Genomic DNA, 22,468 nt, shown 5'->3' with positions numbered 1-22,468 from the left:
GTCATCATTAATTCTGTTGTTTGTGCAAAAAGTACGCTCATCTTTCCATCAAACGCTTCAATGTTCAGATCATGTGACTAAAAATAGTCTTATTCTTTGCAGCACTAGCTGTACCTCTACAAGGGTGCATAAATGGTCAATCATGAAAATTGCCCACTCTGAAGATTTGTAAAAAAAAATAAATAAAAAAGTACTCTAATTCATGTTACATGCAAAGTAAAGTACATTCAAATGTCATTTCATTTTGTGCCTTTTTTGGAGTAAATCTCTGCTATTTGTAACCACTGACAGTGACAGAGAGCGGCAGGTTAAATGAGACCCACATTACAGCGGAGACAAGGAAAATTCAAAGAAGGTAATGCTGCAGTTTGACTGCTCTTGACTGCGAGGAGATGCGGATGATGAGAAGTCAAATTATACTACTATTTCACCTCTTTTGAAATGTATTTTAAAGGGTGAGACTGAGTTTCTGCTCACACTAGGTGTTAATGTTAACAAGAAATATTTGCCACAATGCATTGCGACAGGCCTTCTTTAAAGTTCTGCAGTGAACTGAGGTGATATCAGTGGTTATTTTGACTAAACCAAGCCGTGGACAGCAAGTGGAAAACTCATTAAAAAATCTGTAAAGGTGCATCGGAGAAAAGCAGCAGACTGAATGATAAAAGCTCTCTGCAACTTCTTTTCTTAGACTGTGAATACTGCAGCAGAGTCTCATAACAGCTGCATCTCTATTAATAAAAGAGAATAGCAACATTGAACTTCATTATTTTATATTTTATATATAAATTAAGGATTTATACATTGCTGATAAAGAAAAAATACAAAACATTTTTTGATCTTACATGACATTTACATGTGAAATTTTACACAACATATTCAATAACTTACAAATGCTTTATTTGCATAAAAAATATATCTCTTTACAAAACTTTTGTAATATGTACATATTCATATACACAGGTTTTTGAATGGGATAACAATTTGTGTGGTACATTTAAAAGCATTCTACTCTACTCCAGAGTCTGATGTGAGACTGACTTGCCGTATACTGTTTTGAACCAGGTGCATTTCTTTTCTCATCCATAAGAAATATGAACTCGCAAAATATATTACATATCGATAACACAAGACATCTTGCCAAAGAATGCCATCAAGTATCAAAACTGTATAAATGTACAAAATGTAACAGCAATGACAGGAATCAACGTAGTGGTACAAAGTACTATAGCAGCAATTGCTATACTGGATCACTTTTTGCCAACATGCACAGGTATGAAACTATGAGCTGCTTTTCAAACACACCTCTCTTAGATAAACCACCAGAGCTGACATCACTCAGCTAAATCATTGCAAACTGTGCAGATAAATTACACTGATGTACAGTTTCACTAATGCAATAAATGTTATGTCTCCCTTAAAAACATATGCCCATACAGTATTCAAGGCACTGCAATGATGTAGAAATGTGATGACAGTGTCAAATTTATTCTTCATTTTTAAAACGTGGATGGACTTGGATGATCATACAATACTGATGGTGGCTCATGTGTAAGTGTGCAAATTTTTTCATGTATACTGTACATTTGTTGGCAGAAGCTGATGGTTCAGTAAGACATTGAAATAACCATTTGTATCAGTGGGTGTCAATAAAATAGGCCAAAGCTGTGCATTTATCAAGAGTCTCAGAGTAGGAGTACAGATCAAGAATTAACTGACTAAGGCACGGTTTCCCAAAAGAATTACAGAAACACTGCTCAGTTTTTGAAAAACCAGAAATGGTGTGGAAGTTGCACTTGTTCTGTCTTGGAATTACTCTTGAGTAAGGCAGATGCATGTCAAACTTTAAATAAGCATAAAACAAGACAACAAGCTTCGTCTGACCTCGGACTGCCACTGACACATCTTTGCACTTCGATTTACTGACATCCAGGCTTAAATAAACTTCTGGGAAACCTGGCCAGCTGTAGGTACTGTGCACTGCGGGTATTCTCAACTTTGTCATTCTATAAAACCTGAAATAACTAATCAGGGAACTCCTACTGTGAGATTCTTGATATATATACACAGGCTCCAGGCTGGGGTTAATTCACACCAAATTTGGTTCATTTGGCACACTCAGAGTTGGAAAATCATAGTAAGAAAGATTACCAAAAATAAATTAGTTTTCAGAACATTTTCAATAACTTAAGAACAGGTTAAATAGATGAATGAACCCCACATGACCAATATACTGAAAGTTACAGTTTGCCTTGACTAGACTCTCACACTAGTCAGCAGTTTAAACTCTCATACTTGAACAACATTTCTGTCAAAAAGGAATTCATTGCACACAACTTGATAATAAACCCTAATGTGGACTATATCTCTTGTGAAGAAAATGTACTCTATTGTTGTCACAGAACCTGTACTGTAACAATAAAAGCCCTAGCATTCCCAATGGCACTCGAAAAAATTGTACTGCACTTCAGTAATTAAATCCCTGGCCATATATTTCTTCAGTAGGAGGTACCATCCAATTAAGAGGTATAATTGAGCATATAACTTTGAACAGACTACAGCACAGACACTATTCAAAGAGAGGCAGTTTCTTCTTCACTTCCTCATCTCCTCTCACACACCCCACTGCTTGGAAAATAGACTCTAAAGATTACATTGATCAGCTCACAGTCGAGAGGCTCCTCACCTCCATAAGAAAAAATAACTCTCATTGGGATGAATACAAGACTTAGACAAGAAAAAAAATAATTAAAAAAAAAACCTTCTAGATTTGGGCTGTTTTCTTCAAAGGAAAAGTTTAAATTTTTCATTTGGCATTGTGAAGTAACCCCTCTATATTTATACTACAGAGCATAAAATACTCTATTTTATCTATATGCCAGAGGCTCTTTTATTCATAAAGCCAACACTCATAGAGTGTAAAGAACACTTTTCTTCACCGGACTACGGGAAGATGCGGAAAGGTGTGGGACCTCCCCTTCCTCTCTCTTAAATCTTTGATCTTTTGTATATGATCGATTGCAACTGACGTAGGTGTTGCTGAAAGTGTGCTTTATGTTTCTGAGCAATTCTGTGTCTTTGTTGTAAGTCATCAGAAACAGGGAAAATATAAATATGTCAATATATATTCATGTTAAGCAAACAAGGAGAAGTTGTATTCTCCCTCTATGTGTGTCCCTCTCCCTCTCCCTCCTGTTATTCTCATCCTCAGTAGACATCAAACCATGGTGCAGATGGTGTTGAGATTGGGGTCAAAGCGCACAACTTTCCCCTCAGCGGCTTTTGTGTTTGTGTTGTACATCGGATTCTCAAAAGTGGCCTGTCCATTGTTGTTCTCGTGGACAGAACATCCTGTGTACTGCGCTTTATCTGTTTTCCTGGGGGGAAAAAAAGGAGGTTTCATATTAGTTGAGAGACAGTAGCCCAATTATCTCCCCTCCTTCCAATCCAATAAACATGTCTCCATTATCTTGGTGTGGACAGCTGCAGTAGGTAAATGAGGCTGAATGGTAATTATTGTTGAAAAGATCAGTCAGAGGAGCCCTATGCCAGTTCACTGGTAACTAACATAATGAGTGCTAAATTTGCATGTCACAGGTCCTGTGCAGGCTGTTCTCATTCACTGTTCATACTCAAACTGACGAAAAGTAATGCACTATAATCTGTATATAACCAACCTAATCCCTCTCTGCCTGTATTTTCTAATTTTCTTCTGAACCGGGGGGCTGTGATCACATGACCTATGCACTGTCCTACTCCATATGACAGGAGCAGAGCAGGAAGTCAGGCAATGCAGAATAAAAAATTTCCATCTGGGGAGGAGATCAGGGTGGTGGATGCATCAGACAAACACAGGACTTTCACCTAGGAGTTACATTATTTAAGTTACATAAGTATGTCACATTAAAGGTATACTATGCAGGATTTTCCTAAAAAAGACTCTGCCCTCTGCCTGTATTTTCTTAGTTTACTCTTATTTTGCCGTATTCAGGGTGTTCCTGGGCAGGTGAGGACTCTATAAAAACCAGGTGCCAGACCATAAATAGCAAGCATCCAAGAGGAACCTACAAAAATTGCGGACACAGCGCCGAAAATAGTGCAAATGTAGCTTATCTGTGTTAACTTTTGCTGGTGACAGTGTTTACACTGTCACCGACAATTCCTGCATAGTATAGCTTTAAGTACGTAACATCATGACGCCTAACCGTGATTCTTTTCCTAAACTTGACTCAACAGGTGGGGGGCTACCTTGTTAGATACCATAAAAACCATGTGCAGAACTTTTCGTAAGATATCATATGACCTGTTGTATGAGGATACGTTCTGCACGTATGTTCTGCTCTGAGAGATAATCTGAATAAATTAGTCCACCCGTCTACAGACAGTACATGTTCATACAGGGGATACGGACGTACAGTACATTACACATCAAACTGAAAGTGTTCTCATTAAAAATGCCTGACGTATGCTGCTGTGTAATGCTGTTTGGATTGTAACACGTTGACTAATATTGCATCATGCTTTGAAGCCTCTCACAAGTAAGCTACTGTATTCAGTAAGGAACCTTGCTGCAGTAAAACAGGCTGTGGAAGTGGGCCACAGTGTACTATCTACCTCATCTTGATGTGCATTTTCTTTGGCTGCAACTGTACAAACATCTACATGAATCTGGGTTTCCGAAAACTTTTTCAACACCAGGTCTGTGGTAAGTAACTTTAAAACTCAACATGGGACAAAGGCTCATGAAAAACGTACTACTTTCTTTCTCATGTGGGAACAAAACAGATATAGAATGCAGTAGGAAGTAAATTTGGGTTGCGAGCTAGTAGGAAGACATCAGGGTACACTACATACCGCTGTTTGTAGAGATAAAATCCGAGGCCTGCAAAGATGAGGGCAAAGAAAGGCACAAGGATAGCGACAGCAACAGAGCTGCTGTTAGTGGAGGCGTTGGTCTCAGGGTCAGGAAGTGTAACGTTCTCTCGAACACTCAAACCTGGAAGAAAAACATTACATTTAGCAAAAGAATGAGGTAAATGTGAAAGAACAACAATTTAAATGTTCAGATTAACAAAATGGCACAAACACAAACACTGGAGAAACAAAATGGAATAATAGAAAGATACGTATCATCTGCTGGTGACGATAATGATGATGGTGATGATAATGAAGAGGAAGATGATCACAATGATGACAAGTCGGAGCTGCAGCAGCCAGTTGATAAAGACGCCAACCATAATGATGGCACTGATAAGGATCACTGCGACTGTGATAATCTTGTTGAAGACAATCATGAGATGATGACAACAGGAATGTTGAGTGCAAAGAAATGAGGGACAACAATATGGAAGGGAATGATCTACTGAGTGCTGTGTGACTGTGGTAACAGGCAGTGGTGGAGGAAGTACTGAGATCCTTTACTGAAGTAAAAGTAGAAATACCACAGTCTAAAAATACTTCATTATAAGTCCTGAATTCATCATGTTATTTACATAAAGGTACATAAGTGTAACCAGCAAAGTATCAAAAGTAAAAGCACCCATTATGCAGAATGGCTCCGTTTGAAGGAACAAATTTAATGTTGTAGTTTGTCAGTATGGAGGTTATTTTTATTCTTTTGCGCACTACTGGGTAGATCAGTAGTATAGTAATACTATCATATCATATAAGCATATTGTAAGTAAAAGGAAAAAAAAGTAACTAAGTAATTGTTAGTTTTAAATAATTATAGTAGGTGTTACTTAAAAGAAATTTAAGACCTTAGGGTCTCAGTTTTCATTTGTATTTTCAAAAACAATGTTTTAAATGAAAACTCGTAACATCTTCTGTGCTCCTCTTAACATGCCCCACATCTCTTCTCTCCATGGAGATTAAGGGATCTCATAGTGATGGTAAATTATCTATTTAGACTGAAGGACAAAAATATGTCCATGCCCAAGAGTGTTTCATATCTGTTTTAAGAAATTCTGATCATATTTTCACATCATTTTGTAATATAATTTGCCATGACAGCAAATTTAAGTTCCTCTCCAGACAAGACAAAAACAAAACAAAACAAAAAAAACCCCACACACAAAAAAAATCAATTACCTGATTAAAAATTCTTAAAATTACACTTATTCCATCTCCCTCTTTATAACATTTAGAATTTGTGAATATGAAAATACTTTTAGCTTCCAAAGTTACACGGTTGGACCCATGCATATTGGAACTGGTTGTGATGTCCCAACTTAGGCTTTTGTATATGCTTCAATCTCAGATTTAAAGGGACGATTCACCCCATAATCAAAAATACATCGTTTTCCTCTTACCTGTTTTGCTTTTCATCAATATATATTGTTTTGGTGTGAGTAGTAGAGTGTTGGAGATATCAGCCATAGAGATGTCTGCCTTCTCTTTACTGTAGTGAAACTAGATGGCACTCGGCTTGTGGTGCTCAAAGCGCCAAAAAAGGCACATTGAAAAACTCAACAGTGATGTGTCTTTCCAGAAATCATGACCTGATTATTCAAGCTAATCCACAGGTTTCTCTATAGAAAACTATACGTGCCAACCATATCACTGTGCAGAAGGAAAAGTGCTTTTAGTGCTAGCTTATTAAGCACCGAGTTACTTAATGTTACAGCTCAGCCAGGGAGCATGCCATTAATGTTTCTACCACTATTCATGTGCACAAGTGTCTTGTCCATTAGCACACCAAGTGATGCACGCTTCCTTCTGTGCCATGATACTACTGGCAGGTGTAGTTCGGTAGAAAGAAAATAGTTCCTGCATGAAACTGTTCACAATAAAGTCTTTGGAATATCTTGAGTAACTGGGTCATGACTCCTGGCAACAGACATAGCTGTTGAGTTTTTCAAATGTATTTTTTTGGCGCTTTGAGCACCACAAGCAGAGTGCCATCTAGTTCCATTACATGGAGAGAAGACAGACATCGCTATGGCTGATAACTCCAACACTCTGCAACTCACACCAAAACAATCTAGATTGATAAACAGCATTACAAGTAAGAGGAAAAATATGTATTTTTGAATTTTAGGTGAACTTTCCCTTTCAGATAAGCACAGAGAAACTTTCCAGTGGATGAATGTGGAAACAGCCTTCGGTGTCAAACTCTGCTACTGTATCATTCATTCAATACAATTAAAATATTTTTTTGAGTGGAGTAGGCGTTTAAATATAATCTCTTTCTTTTAACAAAATTGTGAAAATGAAAGATGAAGAGTGACCAATGGAAATGACAATTGTTTTAAAATGACACATACCAAGTCTCTGTAGTCCAAACTGTCCGTAGTCTTTACCCTGTATAAAGCCTTGGAACACATAGCTGCCACCCTCAGGCTCAGCTGAAACCTAGAAGAAAAAAACAATACAAAGCTCGAGAAACTGTACGTGTAGTTTTAACTGCATGAATAAAATCTGATTTGTCTTGGCACCTAAGAGAGTGTCGCATTTATTCCACACCACATCAAAAACTACATACAGTACACTGTATTTAGTACGACAGTGAACACATTCTGTCATGCTACATTCAAAAATAACACCTTTGTTTTTCTAAAGCCTGCTTCAGAAGCTGTGCAGTATGCTATCAATAGCTCAGCGGTGTGCAGTCAGCTGTCACACGTTGTTATTAAGTGGACCTTGAAGTTTATTTTAGAAGAGGAACTTCAATTCCACCAACGAAAATTGTTCTGCAGTCGTTCCAGGTCCCTTAGATGTCAGGTGTGTGTCTGAGCTTATTCAGCAGATTGTCAATGCGGAAATGACTCATACAGAGCCACTGGTGCATCTGATGTACAGCCAATGTAAATATATGTAAACAAAAACAGACAATAAGCCAGGAAATTACTATTCTGCTTGTTGTCACAGTTTCTTCTCATGTATTGTGATTTTTTTTTCTTTGTTGGCACGTTAAGTAGGATGAGAAAAAAAATGAATAATGAGGAAACATTGGCTTGATTTAGTCCAAGAAAGGATTATTTTGGCTCCCCAGTAGTTTCAGCCCCATTGCCTGTAATATTCTACTTGTCTGTCAGACTGAACAAATAAATGAAGTAAAATAAAAGACAATCATAGCTCTTGGTTAATTTCAGAAGATCACTGGCCAACTGCTTTAGATTCCTGTGTATACTCACAAATCCGTCCATTGCCCAGGTCTCATCAGTAATCCTGCTCAAGGAGCTGTGGGCCACCGCTCTCATCTGGTACAGCAAGAGCATTAACCGTGCCTCCTGGCGCTTGTACACCCCTACAAGGTGGAGGACAAGAGGCAATACGAGGAATGATGTGAATAAAGAGATGAGGCAATAAGAGTGTGAGGGAATCATAAAAGACGAAAAAAGAAGCAGCAAGGGGAGAAAATAAAGAAAAGCAGAAGAGACGGGAAGCAGCGAGAAAAGATGAGAAAATAAAGCTGAGGGAGGAGACGAGTGACTCTTGAGTGGGCAGTTCGTCAGTCAGCGCAGACTAATACATCCGTCTTTAGAGCCAATAGTTAATTTCCACTCTCATGCATGAGATCATCTGGTGATTGACTGATTGACATGAGGCACCCTCAAAATAAATGGAAGTGACACACAGAGGTAGTGAGAGGAGGAGAGGCGAGGCAGAGGGGAGGAAGTAAGAGACAGATGATTTATAGATGACTCACCAGAGAGCAGAAACTCCATGCTACTGTCGGTTAAAGTTACATTGACTTTTCCCGTTGTGGCATTAAAGCTTGTGACTGTCAAAGTCATTGGCTGTTTCTGGCCTTTGTAATCGTAGGAACCCTTCCACACGAAATCAGGAGCAAAGACGTCGTCAGGAACTTCAGGAGAGAACAAGAAAAGAACTCATTAAATAATGCCATTAAAATTAGAGCAAAAAATAACTATGGTGTACCATACCACTATATATGTTACAAAAAGGTATGAAAATGTGGATGTTATCATTCCTATTTCGTTTCTAACATGCCTTCTTTTTTTTTAAACAAAACATCAAATCAATATTATGTTCTTAATGCCAGTTGAATACTGGCACCCACGCTGTAAAATGGTAATTAGATGTGCAGTGGAATCAACATATCAAACAGCTGATCTTTTCATTCAGTCTGAATAATATCATGTTCCTTATAAGCTTTGGCAATCTCAATTAATGATAATTAAATACATTCTGAAAGAGATAACTCTGGACTCACTCTGTGAACTTGGGAAAACTTTTTAAATAGTTTTGCACTGATTACATTTTTTGTAGGACTATTACAGCACAGTCATTAACTACCATTAATTATTTACCCGGGAATTGTGAGTCAATTATCCAAGCAAAAGGTGAATGCTTGTAGTTCACAACAGAAACTAAAGCTAATAATAGCTAGAATAATTATCGTTGGCACAACAACAAGTTAACGTTTAAGAGGTTGAAAGGGGATGCAGATGCCAGGTAACAGCTGTTGCTAATAGCTTATTATTTTGTATGATACCGATTTAGCAAAAGTAAAATGTGACTCTACAAGGGATGAATACGGCAGACGCTCTCTTTCACAGTATAGTTTCACCTTCCTGGGCTAATTACATTGTTTGCCTGGAACATTGGCAATGTACACTGTACCTCGTTAGTCTAATATGTAAAAGACTTGGTGATACTGTAGGTACGTATGTCTGACATATATCGTATATATCTTACTGATGACCTTTACAGACACAGACAAAGAGTCTACAATCATGCTAGGGGTTCTGGAGTTCCTACTTTGTTATAGCAGTGCTTTAAATTAATGCTAATGTCAGCATGGTAACATGCTCATATTGACAATGCTAACATGCTAATATTTAGCATGTAATGTTTGTCATGTTTACTATCTTAGATTAACATGTTAGCTAAACTAAGCTGAGTGAAGGTTTCTACAAAAAACAAAAAGGTGGTGCCCCGGCCAACCTGCGTATACCAACATTTCCATTTGCAACATTGCTAGTGTGGTTAAAAACAGCCCCTGGTACATGTTAATGGCCATTTAATATGTTCTGTTACTAGTTAAACATAATTATATTTTTGTTCCAATTATTTACTTCTAATGGCAAAGAAAATGTCTCAAATCTAACTGAAAAAGAGCAGTAACCTCACATGTTATGGTCATTATACAAACAATAAACCAGTTTCTAGGCAAGTGGCAACCTGCAGAGCTGAAAATGAAGCCAACACAGAAGAACCAAAAACTGCAGTTCTTTGAATGACCACTTAAGGCTGGCTTCATTGGCCAGTCAATCCGCACTGACCCTCATGTTAAAATGACCAACTCTACAGCATGTTGTCAACTTTACGTTCATGACAACTGTACAGGAAATACATTTTATATAACTCTCCCATTTACATTTCACTACGGCTTAATGTCACGCTATTAAGGCGGGAAGCTTTGAGTGACAAGGCGTCTGCTGAGAGTGTCCTCAGCTTCTCAGTCAGATCCACCCCTCGCTCCTCCACAGCGCCACCCTCTCACCCAAATAAGGTCACTTCTGGCTCCAAAAAAACCCCCAAGAGGGTGACGACCAAAATGCTCAAGGGGACGTCATGGTAGCTACGTCCATTATTTTTACAGTCTATGGTTCTAGGCTAATAATTTTTCTCACATGTTAATTATTTTCCTCTACTTTAAGAAATGCTGTCTTTAGGTACAGTATTAAATACTAACGGCCTATGAAGTCAGTGTAACCTCTACAACTTTGATGAAGACATGCACAGATTAAGCCACTGTATGAGTCTGCTGACTTCTGTGGCTACCAGTTTGACAGCTTGTGTTTTTCAAAACTCACCATTTATTTTAGGGCTTGGTGTCCCTGGTACGGATTTGACAGTTTTCTCATGTGATTTGGAACCGGCTGCAGAGGAACATAAATATGTATGTCACAAAGACGTAGTGATACACAGCCAGGCTTAACAGCTGGAGGATGTTGGAAAAGGAAACACTGCTCAACTGTAACATGCTGCTTACATTAAACTTTCCTCACTTTGGTAACATCCTTGGCAGCTCAGTTCACACAAACATTTACAAATCAACACACTGTTGAAACGTCACGTTAAAAAAAGAACCTGAACGTGCATATTGCAATTAATTCTGAAAACAGTACAGTGTCACAGTGGGTTTACAGAAAATATTACAGAAACCAAAATATCTCATTATATTTGATAAGTGTCTTGACTATCAGTGAGCAGTAGTGCAAATGTCACATAGGATAAATGTTGAAGCATTTACACAAGTACAGCACACACTCTCCTACACCGCCCTGCCCTCCACCTTTATGCAAATGAAGAATGTTTCTCTCAACCTTTAAACTTTCAATGCATCCACATCCTCCCTGCCATCTTCTCCATCATCTGCCCTTGCAAACCTCTGCCAACCACGTACCTCTGCACACAGGCACCTTGCCAGTCCAGCTGCCGTCAGAGCGGCAAACGCGGTGCTCTGAACCCCCGGAGAGGAAATAACCTGGCTGACAGGTGTACACCAGGGTGTAACCGTAGGAGGGCAGGTCTAGACCCACAACGTCAGCGTTGGCCGGGCTCCGCGGCTGCTTGCAAGAGTGAGCTGGAGAGCAAGCAGAGGGCAGACACTTTAGTACACACAAAATGGAGCCAGATGCACACACACAAATGCACACACACACACACACACACACACACACAGACGTACAGATAGACAGAAAGATAATTAAGCACTCGCTGGGGGGAAAGAGAGAGAGAGAGAGAGAGAGAGAGAGAGAGAGAGAGCTGGGGGAGGGTTAAAAAAAAAAAGAGGAAAAAAAAAAAAAAAGGAAGCACACACATTTAAAATTTTAATTGAGTCCAGGGAGCTATTAGGGAGCATATTGACACTTTAATATGTCTAGTTTCTTTTCTGATATGAATATGGACACTTGTGGCTTGGAAGATGCACTGCCTAATTTTAGACTGAATTGCCCTGCAAAATGTAGTGAGCTTAAATTAAGTCAAAAACAATAACTGTATGAATTGTTATGAGTCATTTACCCATAGCCTTGGATTGCAAAACAAAAGGTGCCAGTACAACAGGAAAGTCTGACTAAACTCATTATCATTCAGAAAAAGTTGAAAAAAAAAGAAGGCAAAAACATTTGGAGTTGTTTTTGTATTTCTTGAACTAATAAAAATTTTCAAGGGCAAAAACAAACTAGAATAAGCTCATCTGTGTCCTTGCAAAACACTACTAGAGTGAATGTTATGGTGAATCGTGCAAGAGTGTTTTTCATTACAAAGAAGTTCATATAGGCTGGAAGGTCAGAGGCACTATGGACACTGGAAGGAAGATGAATGCTCAGTGAAGTAATAGGAGGCTTATAAGTTCAACCCATGTCCTGAAAGTCAGACGACTGTGACCTGAAAAGAATGTGAGCTCACTGAAAGACCACAAACAACTACAAAAATGTAACTATATGTCTCATTAGATCTAGTGTTTTTTTAAGACTGCGATTCAGTTTTGACTTTCCTGACTGTGACTTTCTTAGCTTATTAAATTATTCTGTCTCAAAAAGCAGGAAGCTGCTGATTTAGGATAGCACTGAAAAGCTTAGTTTACAAGCTTTTGCTGAATCAGAAACTGGGAACAAAAGCGTGTGTTGCTGTGTTGCCAAAACACTAGTGTCTTATAGACCATATTACACATTTTCATTCTCTCATGAGTGGGCTCAGTATTCTTAGTTTAATTTTTCACATCAACAAACTCTTTACAGAACAAAACATTATGCAAATCACATCGCACCACCAAAACACTGAGGGGTTGAACATTCAGGCTCCACAATAATGTGAAAATGGCGAAATAATTTTGCAGCGTGTGAGTTAAAGAACATGTTGCCAGCTGTCGAATGAGAGACAGCTGCAAGTGAGTCACAGCACCAAATCGGTCCTTCATGGCAACTTAATGACATTAGTGGCAATAGGGTGTGGAAGGGATGCCAGGATGAAAGTTTGTGGGCTTTATGAAAGATGAGGAGACTGCAGGAAACTCCTCTTGTTGGATATTACTTTCTGCTGGCGTGTGAGCCAGTAATATTATGTGTGTATGTATGTCTGAAGACATACATTTTTCAAAGCTCTAAAAGGTAAAACAGGTGCATCAAGGTTAAAGTCTTGTGCCAAAATCCAGGAGGATACTTCTCTTATTCATCACATACTCAGCTATACAGGGGCTGTAACATGTTGGTATACATTAAGAGAGACTGATGAAGAAAGCACAAGGACAACTCTATAAGTCACCCGTATGTACCACCCGTATGTATCAACGAGTTGATAAATCTGCCTTGAGGAAATTTAATGCGGTATCTATTTACACTACAAGAAAGAAGAAAAACTGCCTCATACTGTAAGTTGAAGAGATAAAGTCTGCAGACCTAAATAAATAAATAGATACATAATTAAATGAATACCCTTCTCTCTGCCTGAGCACTAGTCTCTGTAACCCACTTAAAATTACAAACTGTCAGCACATGTCCAGGGTGGTTGTAGAGTATGTAGACCATGAATTCTGAAGACACTTACAAGGCCGATGAATTGTTGTATCAAAGACACGTCACATCCCTCATCAAGTTCTGTTGACATCGCCATGTTTATTTACACTTCAAACAGCACAGCAGGCTTTACTCCCGAGATTACACCAGGCCTCAAAAGACACTTTTGCTTTTTCTGTCACACAACAGCATGTAATTTTCTTAGTTCAAAGTTGGTATCTCTGATAGAGACTGAGTGCATTAGTTAGGGACACAGACAGACAGAGACAGATAGAGGCAGACACACAGAGACAGCCTTGCTGATGGATTTCTGCTCGAGCCAAGGAGGCTGGCCAGCTACAGACAGCAACAGCAGGCCACGGTCAAGAGGACAAAGTTAACTTTTGAGTTACAATGTTTTTCTTTTAGCTGGTTTTTCTTTCAATCTTGTTTGCATGCCTCACTGTACAAAGAAAAAAAAATCAGCAGCAACTGTTCAGAGGTTGGCATGCAGATTTTGATACCAGAATGATGTTTAGTTTGGCTGGTTTAGCAGCAGTATCTACTGGGTACACTTTGAGACTATTGCTGGTTTGTCCGTAAGGTACACTTCCTGAACTTGTCACCCCCTTAAATCTCAAAATTTCATTGCTGATGCTTTAGAACTTTTCAAAACATCAAAGTGAGCTGGAAAGAAAATTGGGGATTTGGGCTGTGTACCTAAAGCAAAAAAATATTAATCTGATAGAAAGGTAACATGATTAAGAACCGGTGATGTTAAACTCTGACTTGTGTCCATTGCATCTATTACATCTATTGTGTTGATAATCCCTCTCAGTTTTTGCTTTCGCCAGCAGAACAAGATTGGTTGGCTTCACTTTTAAATCCATTTAAGTGGCTTCACAGTAACAGAAGACCGTTTAATCACAGAGAAAGGTACTTTAGAGGATTTATGACTGTTTTGACCGAGGGTCAACACAGTGTGTCGGACCCATACAAAAGCACTCATACTCAAATACATATACATAACCACACCCCCCCCCCCCCAAGTGTATTATGTGCCAGACAGCCCTCTGGGTCTGTATGTCCACCCTCAGGGCTGCACACATGAAAAATGAAAAAAGAAAATGTTCTACATCAACGGACTGAAAGTGAATTCATAGTTTTATTTTAAGTAGAAATACACACTGACCTTTTGGTTTGTGTTTCTGGATCTGTAAGGATATAACAGCTATATTCTTAAATCAATTCACAACAATCTAAAAATAATAATGCAGTTAGGGGAATAGGTTATTCAATGATGTGTCATTGAATAGCTCAATCATATACCATATACCTATTACGGTGCAACTTTACCCATTTAAGAGTAATGCTGCCAGTGTCTACATGATTCACCAGCAGACCAGTGAAATAAGGCTGGTTTCTTCATTGTACAAATAACGATATAGTCATACAACAGAACAGGGATTTTAGAGTTAGCAGGATATTTTCATGACAATATTCTGAAGACATAGCCTGCAGTACTTTATCAATGTAAAACATCTACTGGATATTTCTACCACTTGCCAGTTAATGAGCGATTAACAGGGGTGTAAATCACAACTTTCTTCACTACGCAATATTATATCCATTTTTTTGGTAATGATACAATATTTGCTGATATCACAAAGTCTTGTGATGACCACAATACAATTTTGATTCAATTAAATTCAGGGGTTTGTGATTGATATGAGACGGTATTAAAAATATCCTCACTGCCTTTTTCTTGGCTGCTTGCCATTGTCTGCCTGGCACCAGGTTGCTAGCGTTGTTTAAATGTTTAGAGAGAAGGTGCTCTGGACAGAAATAGTGACACAGATGTGTGGAATTTCAAAATAAAGGTATCTTCAGATGATGATATGTATCAATTTGCATTGATGATATTGGATCGTGGATCATTGCACTGACATATCGATCCAGATTAATGTATCTTTACACCCTTATGAGCTAATGTGCTGCAAAGTTACAGGGCAATTTAAAGGATACCTGTATTATGAAGACTAAATTCACGAGGTTGCAACCTAATCAGTGTCACCACTTATATTTTAATTTAACTAAACTTGACCAATGTTTATGTGGCATTAGGGTCAAGGTTTCCTCAGTCACAAATATGGACATTTAGACATTTGTTAAAGTATGAGGAGCTAAAATATGGTGACCATCAGAGATACATTTTTCTATTTTAATTCCAGTGGTAACAATGACAGGACGAGGGCAGAGGAAAATCGATAGTTTTCAAGCCACCACAGGCAATGGACCAGAGCCAGAGAGAAGCTCCTGAAACCCTGCAACCTCAGCAGAGTGACCTGGCTAAGAAACTGCACCTGCTGAACAGAGCGAGTCAGGAAAGTTAAAAGCCTCAAACATGATGCCCATGAATGAACTGGCTGTCAGACCTCCATTTCAGCAGTTGGCTCTACTACATCATGGTTACACAAAAAGGGTGTGAAATGTGTCATTTTATATGAAACTACTATGAAAGTACAGTAAATGCAGCTGCTGGGATGTTTTGTATACAAATCCAACAAAGGTGGAAGAGAGGCACCTCTTAGAGGCCATTCGCTGAGGTTCAATGTACCACTGACAGTATATGAAAGACGTTAACAGTGACCCAACAAAATCAAATCTAAAGTTTGCACCAGCATCTCAAATTTCAGCTCTCAATCTAAAATGTTTTACAAGTTATAAATGTGCAAGTCAGTCAACAAAGTTGGTTAATTGAATATAAAATCAATACGTACAATCAATTCTACAAAATTCTACAAAATAATCTATTAAATGCTATGTGTAGATGAATCCATTACTGTTGGATTGATGTTGTGTTCATGTTTAGTTTATGGTAACATATCAGTACACAGACAATGTGGCATCCATTAAACGTAACTCTACAATTATAATTATCATATTTAATCATAAAACATTGTCAATCAGGAAAACAGAATCAAGCAGTTGACTCCTGACCACCGCTCATGTCTGTGCATTGTCCAGCGGGAACAGGCTAAGATGCTGCTGATAAAGGGCCTTATATTAAGACCTTTTTTTACTACTATATTGATTACTATTCTGCAGTATTATTTATTACAGTTATCATTATTTTTATTACTGTGTAATTTCCTTATATTTTGCCCAGTTTTTCCTTTCTCTTCTGTCTCATCTTTGTCAATTACAAATGTACACAAACAATACATACATACGAGTGTCTATATTCCCAATCCTGGCTACACCCATGCATTTATTATATGTCACTACCCTGGTTTTGTGTACTCTCCTATGCATAGATAAAATCAAAATAAATTAATAATAGTAATGATGATAATTTTAATAATAATAAAAGACATTTTAACCAGCACTGTTGCTCTTATTTATTTCCATAATAATAAAATAACACCAAGACTTGGGAAGGAATAGTTGTGACTTTAAGAAATTCTAAGTTAATTTTTTTGTTAAGTGGTTTATCTTTCAGCTCCTGTTGAATTCCTGTTGTATACTGGCATTTTCCATTTTCCTTTGGAGCTCCAAGACAAAGTGTGTCTCTCACAGGACCATGCCATCTCAACCGTTTCAAAGATTTTGACAGCAGAGTATTCAGCCCTTGAGAAAAAGAGACTGCGTATGATCCACTTTGTATCAGCCATTTATCTACATGCAGATATTCCCCCTCACCTGACACAGCTGTCAAAACTTTTCCGGAGAGACGGTGTCAATTTTCTGGTTATAACCAAATTTGTAAGTGCCAGTTTATGGAGCTTTCTGAAGCTTTAACCTGTAATTCTGTTGAGTTGTACTCACTCTGACTGCTCTTTTATTCTTAGGGACCTGTCACAGTGCTGGCAATAAATGCCATTAAGGAGCAGGGGGAATGCGCAGCCTCCTGAATCAGTCCTTAGTGGGTGGGATGATGGGGTCAACAGTTTGAAGATAAAGTTGGAGCAGGAAAGGCTGAGGAGGTGTCGGATGACGCAAATCTAGACAGGAGTGCTTCTTGAATTATTTTCTGCTGTCAGCTGTTCAAATGAACCTTTTTGGAAAATTTAAATCAGAAAATAAGCACCATGAATGATAATAAGACCATTAAAAGTGACAGACAATTTTGTGAATATTTGGTTGCTGTGTTCTATTGTAAAGTCTTGCATATAACTGCAAACATTTTGTTTGCAAATGCGCTCGCTATATAATATAGCTTATACATAAGGGATTTTAAAATCTATATTATATAAACTGCCTGTGTCTGCACATAGTTACATGCATGCATCACATTTGTTTCAATGAAGTGAGACTAATTAGAGACACCTCTTAGTATATAATTTAACAGCACCACAAACTGCAGCGTCCCAAATGACCATATAGTCGAATCAACATCTCTCTAAAATAGTTAACAAGAACTGAACATGATAACTCTCATGACAATCCAAGGTCTTTATTAGACTACCTTACTTTCAGCTAGGTGTATCTAATGAACTGACAAGTGAGTGTATGCACAATAAAAAGACAGCATGGGCATATTTATGGATTCACAAGCCCTCTAAAACTTCCCCTCCTCCCACTAAAACACAGGCACACACACACCCACACGCACACGCACACACCCACCCACACACACACACACACAGACAGACACACACAGACACACCGTGCAGCAGAGTAGATCAGGCAGAGAATGAAGGGTAGGTATTACAATGTTTCTGCTCCCTCAGCACAAATGTCTCCGGAAAATTCAAGTGGGTGTTACATCTTTGGTAGTTATGAAATCAAGATTACAAAATATCATTTCAATCCCCTTATCATCACACAGCTCAAGTGTTTACACTTTAAGTTGCAGAGTAAAATGCAGACTATAGTACGATTTGAACAGGGAATATTTCCATGAAAAATGCTGTGCCTGAAAGGGATTGCACTGAGATATTGGATTACATCACAACTTAGAAAAGCACCAGACTTGGCAAAGTGACTGGGCTAAACTGCACAGCCCTTCTTTGGTGTTGGTCGACAGTTCAGATAGTTCAAACAGAATGACAGTAATCACGGTCAACACCTCGCTCTCAGAATGACTGGGATGGCAGGTTGATTGAGGCTGGAGCTGCAATCTCCCGGGGGGTCAGAGGTTATGGCAGGATTGAGCGAATCGACAGAGAGGGGGGTAGTGTCGAGGAAAAGAAAAGAGTGTCTGAGTAGCCAGCAATGCAGATAAACAGTGACAGGATGCCAGAAGGGGAAGAGAAAAACAAAGACAGAAAGAGTGATATAAAGATATTGGGAGGGAGCATAGGGAAAAAGCACTCACGGATACAGCTAGGCTGGATGCCGGTCCAGGTGAGATCTGGCAAACAGAGCCGGGTGGTGGAGCCCTGCAGTAGGTGTCCCTGTTGGCACTGGAAGTCGACTCTGCTGCCCACCTGGCCACAAACAGACAGCGCACAAAGTGGAAAGAGTCAATACACTGATGCAAATGCCAATAGGCTCCCAGCATCAAATCTAAAGAGCTGGGAAAAAATACTGCACACTAAAGTTTTTTTTTTTTTTCTTCCTTTTTTAATGATTATCTGTAGTGTGTGGAGGCAGATGGAGACTATTCCTAGAGGCGATGGCCCATGTTTGTGTTCTCATCTGATACACAGACATTAGAAAGTGAGGGAGTTGACTTTGTGGTAAAAATATGGAGACAAACTGTTTTCTGTTATCATAATAAATGACTTTTACTTTCAGCTACCATCCCAGTCAACTGTTTAAGGACGGCATCGACAGAACTTTCTCATTCGCTGGTGTCAAGATATTGGTAAAGTTGTTCAGTAATGCAGAAAAATGCAAGAGCACAGCCATTACAAGCAGTGATCCAAATAATAAGCTGCTTCTGCTTTCATTTGGGACAAATTTCATATCAGATATTCTGCTGAATGTTGTGGAGAAATTGTTTGCACTTAACTTGTAAGTGACACTCCAAGAGCAACATAGAGGAAATAAAATGAAATACACTGGCTGAAAGCATCTCAAGGGAGCTACTGAGCACACACCAATGGTCATGATATCAGTTTTTTTTTCGACTATGATGCATTTCAGCACTGCCCGTTTTACACTCACAGTCAAACTGCATAATGTGCACATTATTATAGATCCAGACATGAACCATGTCTTTACACATTCACAGTGGCAAGAAATCCAGCTGGTTTTCTTCAGTGCAACCACATGGGATGGATACATACATGCATGACTACTTCATCCTTGCACCCACATAACATCATCCAACGGAATAAATGATGATTGTACATGGAACATCCATTGGATACTGTGCACTTGAAAAAGGACTAAGCACAGGTAACACAGTAGAGCCGCAAGCTTTCAATAGTATTTTGATTTGGCGCTTCTTGTTCATCTACCTCCACAAGGTTGCTTCAAATATTGATCACATGGAGAATTGTTGCAAACCTGTCTCAAACTAAGGATGTGATTTTTCTGATCCTTTCTGAAATAAGATTTTCTGGTACACATTGACCTTAAAGTTAAAGAACATAACGCCATCTATTTATAAGTTGTGTCATATGCAGCTCATTTTACCTTAAAGCCTGTTGTGTAATTCATGAAGCCGTGCTCAGGTGTCCCTGGATTTTCACAGGTGGTTCTCGTGGGCTCTGAAACAAGACATCATTGTCACAATGAGCAGGGGAATTGCTAGAGAGCAAAAATGAGAATATGACAGAGGGGCAATCATTGATAATGACGAAGCAATTTCTCTCTGGTGTACCATGTACCAGAGGACAATTACTGAAGTGGCGTGGTAACATGAACAGAATTACCCTGCCATCTTTAGTCTCTCTGACTATGAATTCCTTGGCTTTCACAAGTCCCATAAATATGGGCTTCTGAGACTTTTAATCATTGGTGAGACTAAATTCAAATTAAGACACGTCCATGTGGTAAAGTGTTTCTTCAGCACTTCATATTTCCAGCAACGCTGGGCTGCAAATATAAAGCATCGCCCCTGAGGTAACAATATAAATAATGTAATTCATTCTTATGATTTAGTTTTACATCAGTGCCAGATGGCAACACACTGATTCTAGTTCACCCTTAACTGTGTTTGATATTTACGTTAGCTGCTTCAGGAAGAACAACAGAGGATGATCATTTGGGAGGGTGGGATGGTACTTGGCAGATACCTTGTTCATTTAATTTTACTGCCTTTGTTATTTTACTCTGCAAATTAAAATGCTCATTTCTTGCATGTAGAAAAGTCTAAACCTTGGACACATACATCACATACATCATTTAGTGATTATTAATGTACTAGCATAGCAAATCAAACACACAAGAGAATAAATGACTGACTGTTTTGAAACAAAAGAATGACACCCCAGTCTGAAACCTTATTATTTTGTGAATTAGCTGAATCATTAAACAGGCTAATAATTCAGTACCTATACATCGAGGCTGAGATCCGCTCCAGGTGCCGTCATCCTGGCACATGCGTGTTGTTGATCCCACCAGCACGTAGGGGGCAGTGCAGCTAAACATCACTTCAGACTTGAAGATGAAACTGCGCCCTTCTCTCCGTCCTTTGGCAGGCAAGCCAGGGTCTCCACAGAACTTGGCTGCGGAGGCAGAAATGTGGAATATTGCTGATGTGATAAGCTGGCGGCCAACAAATCCAACACAGATGTTACGCATTTTCCTGCAAGCATTCATCCAGCAGTGTACCACACTGCACTGTTGCATCTTCCCTTCATTCTCTGTCAATACTGATGCCCTATTCCTCTGCATCGCTCTTACAATTCAAACATTCATCTCTTTTTAACCTCATTACACATAATACTGCAGCAGCTAGTCAATTGAATGCAGCATTGCGTAGACTATTCAGCATTTAATTCAGATATAATAAGCTGTGTGGGCTGCTGCTGCACCCATACAAGATCAGACCGGGATGTGGTGTGCCTACAGTGATTTCCACCGCTGCTGTGAGCTTTGCTGTTTTTGATGAGCTTTTAATTATATCCGATTTATCTGAGTACCTGACTGTAAAAATTATTGTCTTTCTATATGATCTGGAAAGTCTTCATGGACTGAATTATTCAAATTGCATTGACAATTTGCCTGTTGCACAATTTCCTTTGGCCATTTTTTATTGCATGTGGGCAGATGCACTGATGTCTTTGTCTCAGGATGAATTGCTCTGTCTGAACATTTTTGTTTTTGTTTCCAACAATCAACCTTTCTGCTGAATGGTTACAGTAGGTATGTGAATATTCATCTTGGCAGCAAAGAGCGAGTGAGGGAGGTCATGGCACTCAATTTTAGATCAAAATAATTAGCAAGTGAAATATTAATTTCTCTGACAGGGCCTTGAGGTTAACACAACTAGAGCCATCTGCTGCCGCTGTTGCTCCCCAAGCCTCTGGTATGATATCGCCTTTTTAATGGGACTCTCGCCACAGCCTCAGCAGATGAAGCCCGTTGGATTATCACTGCTGCTCCTTCAATTTATTGCTTATAGACATCTAATCAAATTGACTGGAATAATTTAGGCTGAGTGGGTTTGATGGAAAGAGAAGTCAGCCATTTTACAGGCTGCCAATGTATCTTTCTATCCACCCTTTACTGTATACATACAACCATCAATCCACTATAACCACACTGATCAGTAAGTCACTTGTTAGCTGTAGGAGGTGCAGAAATGCTCAGTGTGTGAGAGAGCACAGGCGAGGACGAGAGTCACAGCATTCAGTCACGCAGCCAGAGCACAGTGGGATCAAGCCAATAATAAGGCAGGCTGCTTCTCCAGACCTGACATGTGCTGCTGCGTGGAGGTCTGGAGACAGAGATAAGTTCTCGCTTGCTCTCTTCCTAGAAGTCAGGAACCAACAGGGGCTTCTCACAGCCAATCCCTGACATAATAGATATCTAGTAAAAGAGGAGATTAGAATCCGGCCCATGCAGGAATGGCTGAATAAAGCCATTACTGCAAATACTGT

The 22,468-nt window shown here is 39.1% G+C and overlaps 1 protein-coding gene across 1 annotated transcript in view; it reads right to left on the bottom strand.

Annotated features, from left to right (window-relative positions):
• Positions 1-783: 783 nt before the first annotated feature.
• The window catches only part of LOC126391996 (CUB and sushi domain-containing protein 3-like), a 259,847-nt gene continuing 238,162 nt past the window's right edge, over positions 784-22,468 (bottom strand). The window contains exons 61-70 of the mRNA XM_050047075.1: positions 20,918-21,091; positions 20,058-20,131; positions 18,790-18,901; positions 11,378-11,557; positions 10,785-10,850; positions 8,651-8,809; positions 8,136-8,248; positions 7,266-7,353; positions 4,855-4,996; positions 784-3,377 (exon numbers count right to left, since the gene is read on the bottom strand). Of these exons, the coding sequence (XP_049903032.1) occupies positions 3,218-3,377; positions 4,855-4,996; positions 7,266-7,353; positions 8,136-8,248; positions 8,651-8,809; positions 10,785-10,850; positions 11,378-11,557; positions 18,790-18,901; positions 20,058-20,131; positions 20,918-21,091 (1,268 nt within the window). The 3' untranslated portion in view covers positions 784-3,217. The remainder of the gene's footprint in view (positions 3,378-4,854; positions 4,997-7,265; positions 7,354-8,135; positions 8,249-8,650; positions 8,810-10,784; positions 10,851-11,377; positions 11,558-18,789; positions 18,902-20,057; positions 20,132-20,917; positions 21,092-22,468) is intronic.

The sequence above is a fragment of the Epinephelus moara genome, chromosome 6, assembly GCF_006386435.1.
Source record: "Epinephelus moara isolate mb chromosome 6, YSFRI_EMoa_1.0, whole genome shotgun sequence".
In the NCBI taxonomy this organism is placed as follows: Eukaryota; Metazoa; Chordata; class Actinopteri; order Perciformes; family Serranidae; genus Epinephelus; species Epinephelus moara.
This window is presented reverse-complemented; position numbering and strand designations above follow the sequence as displayed.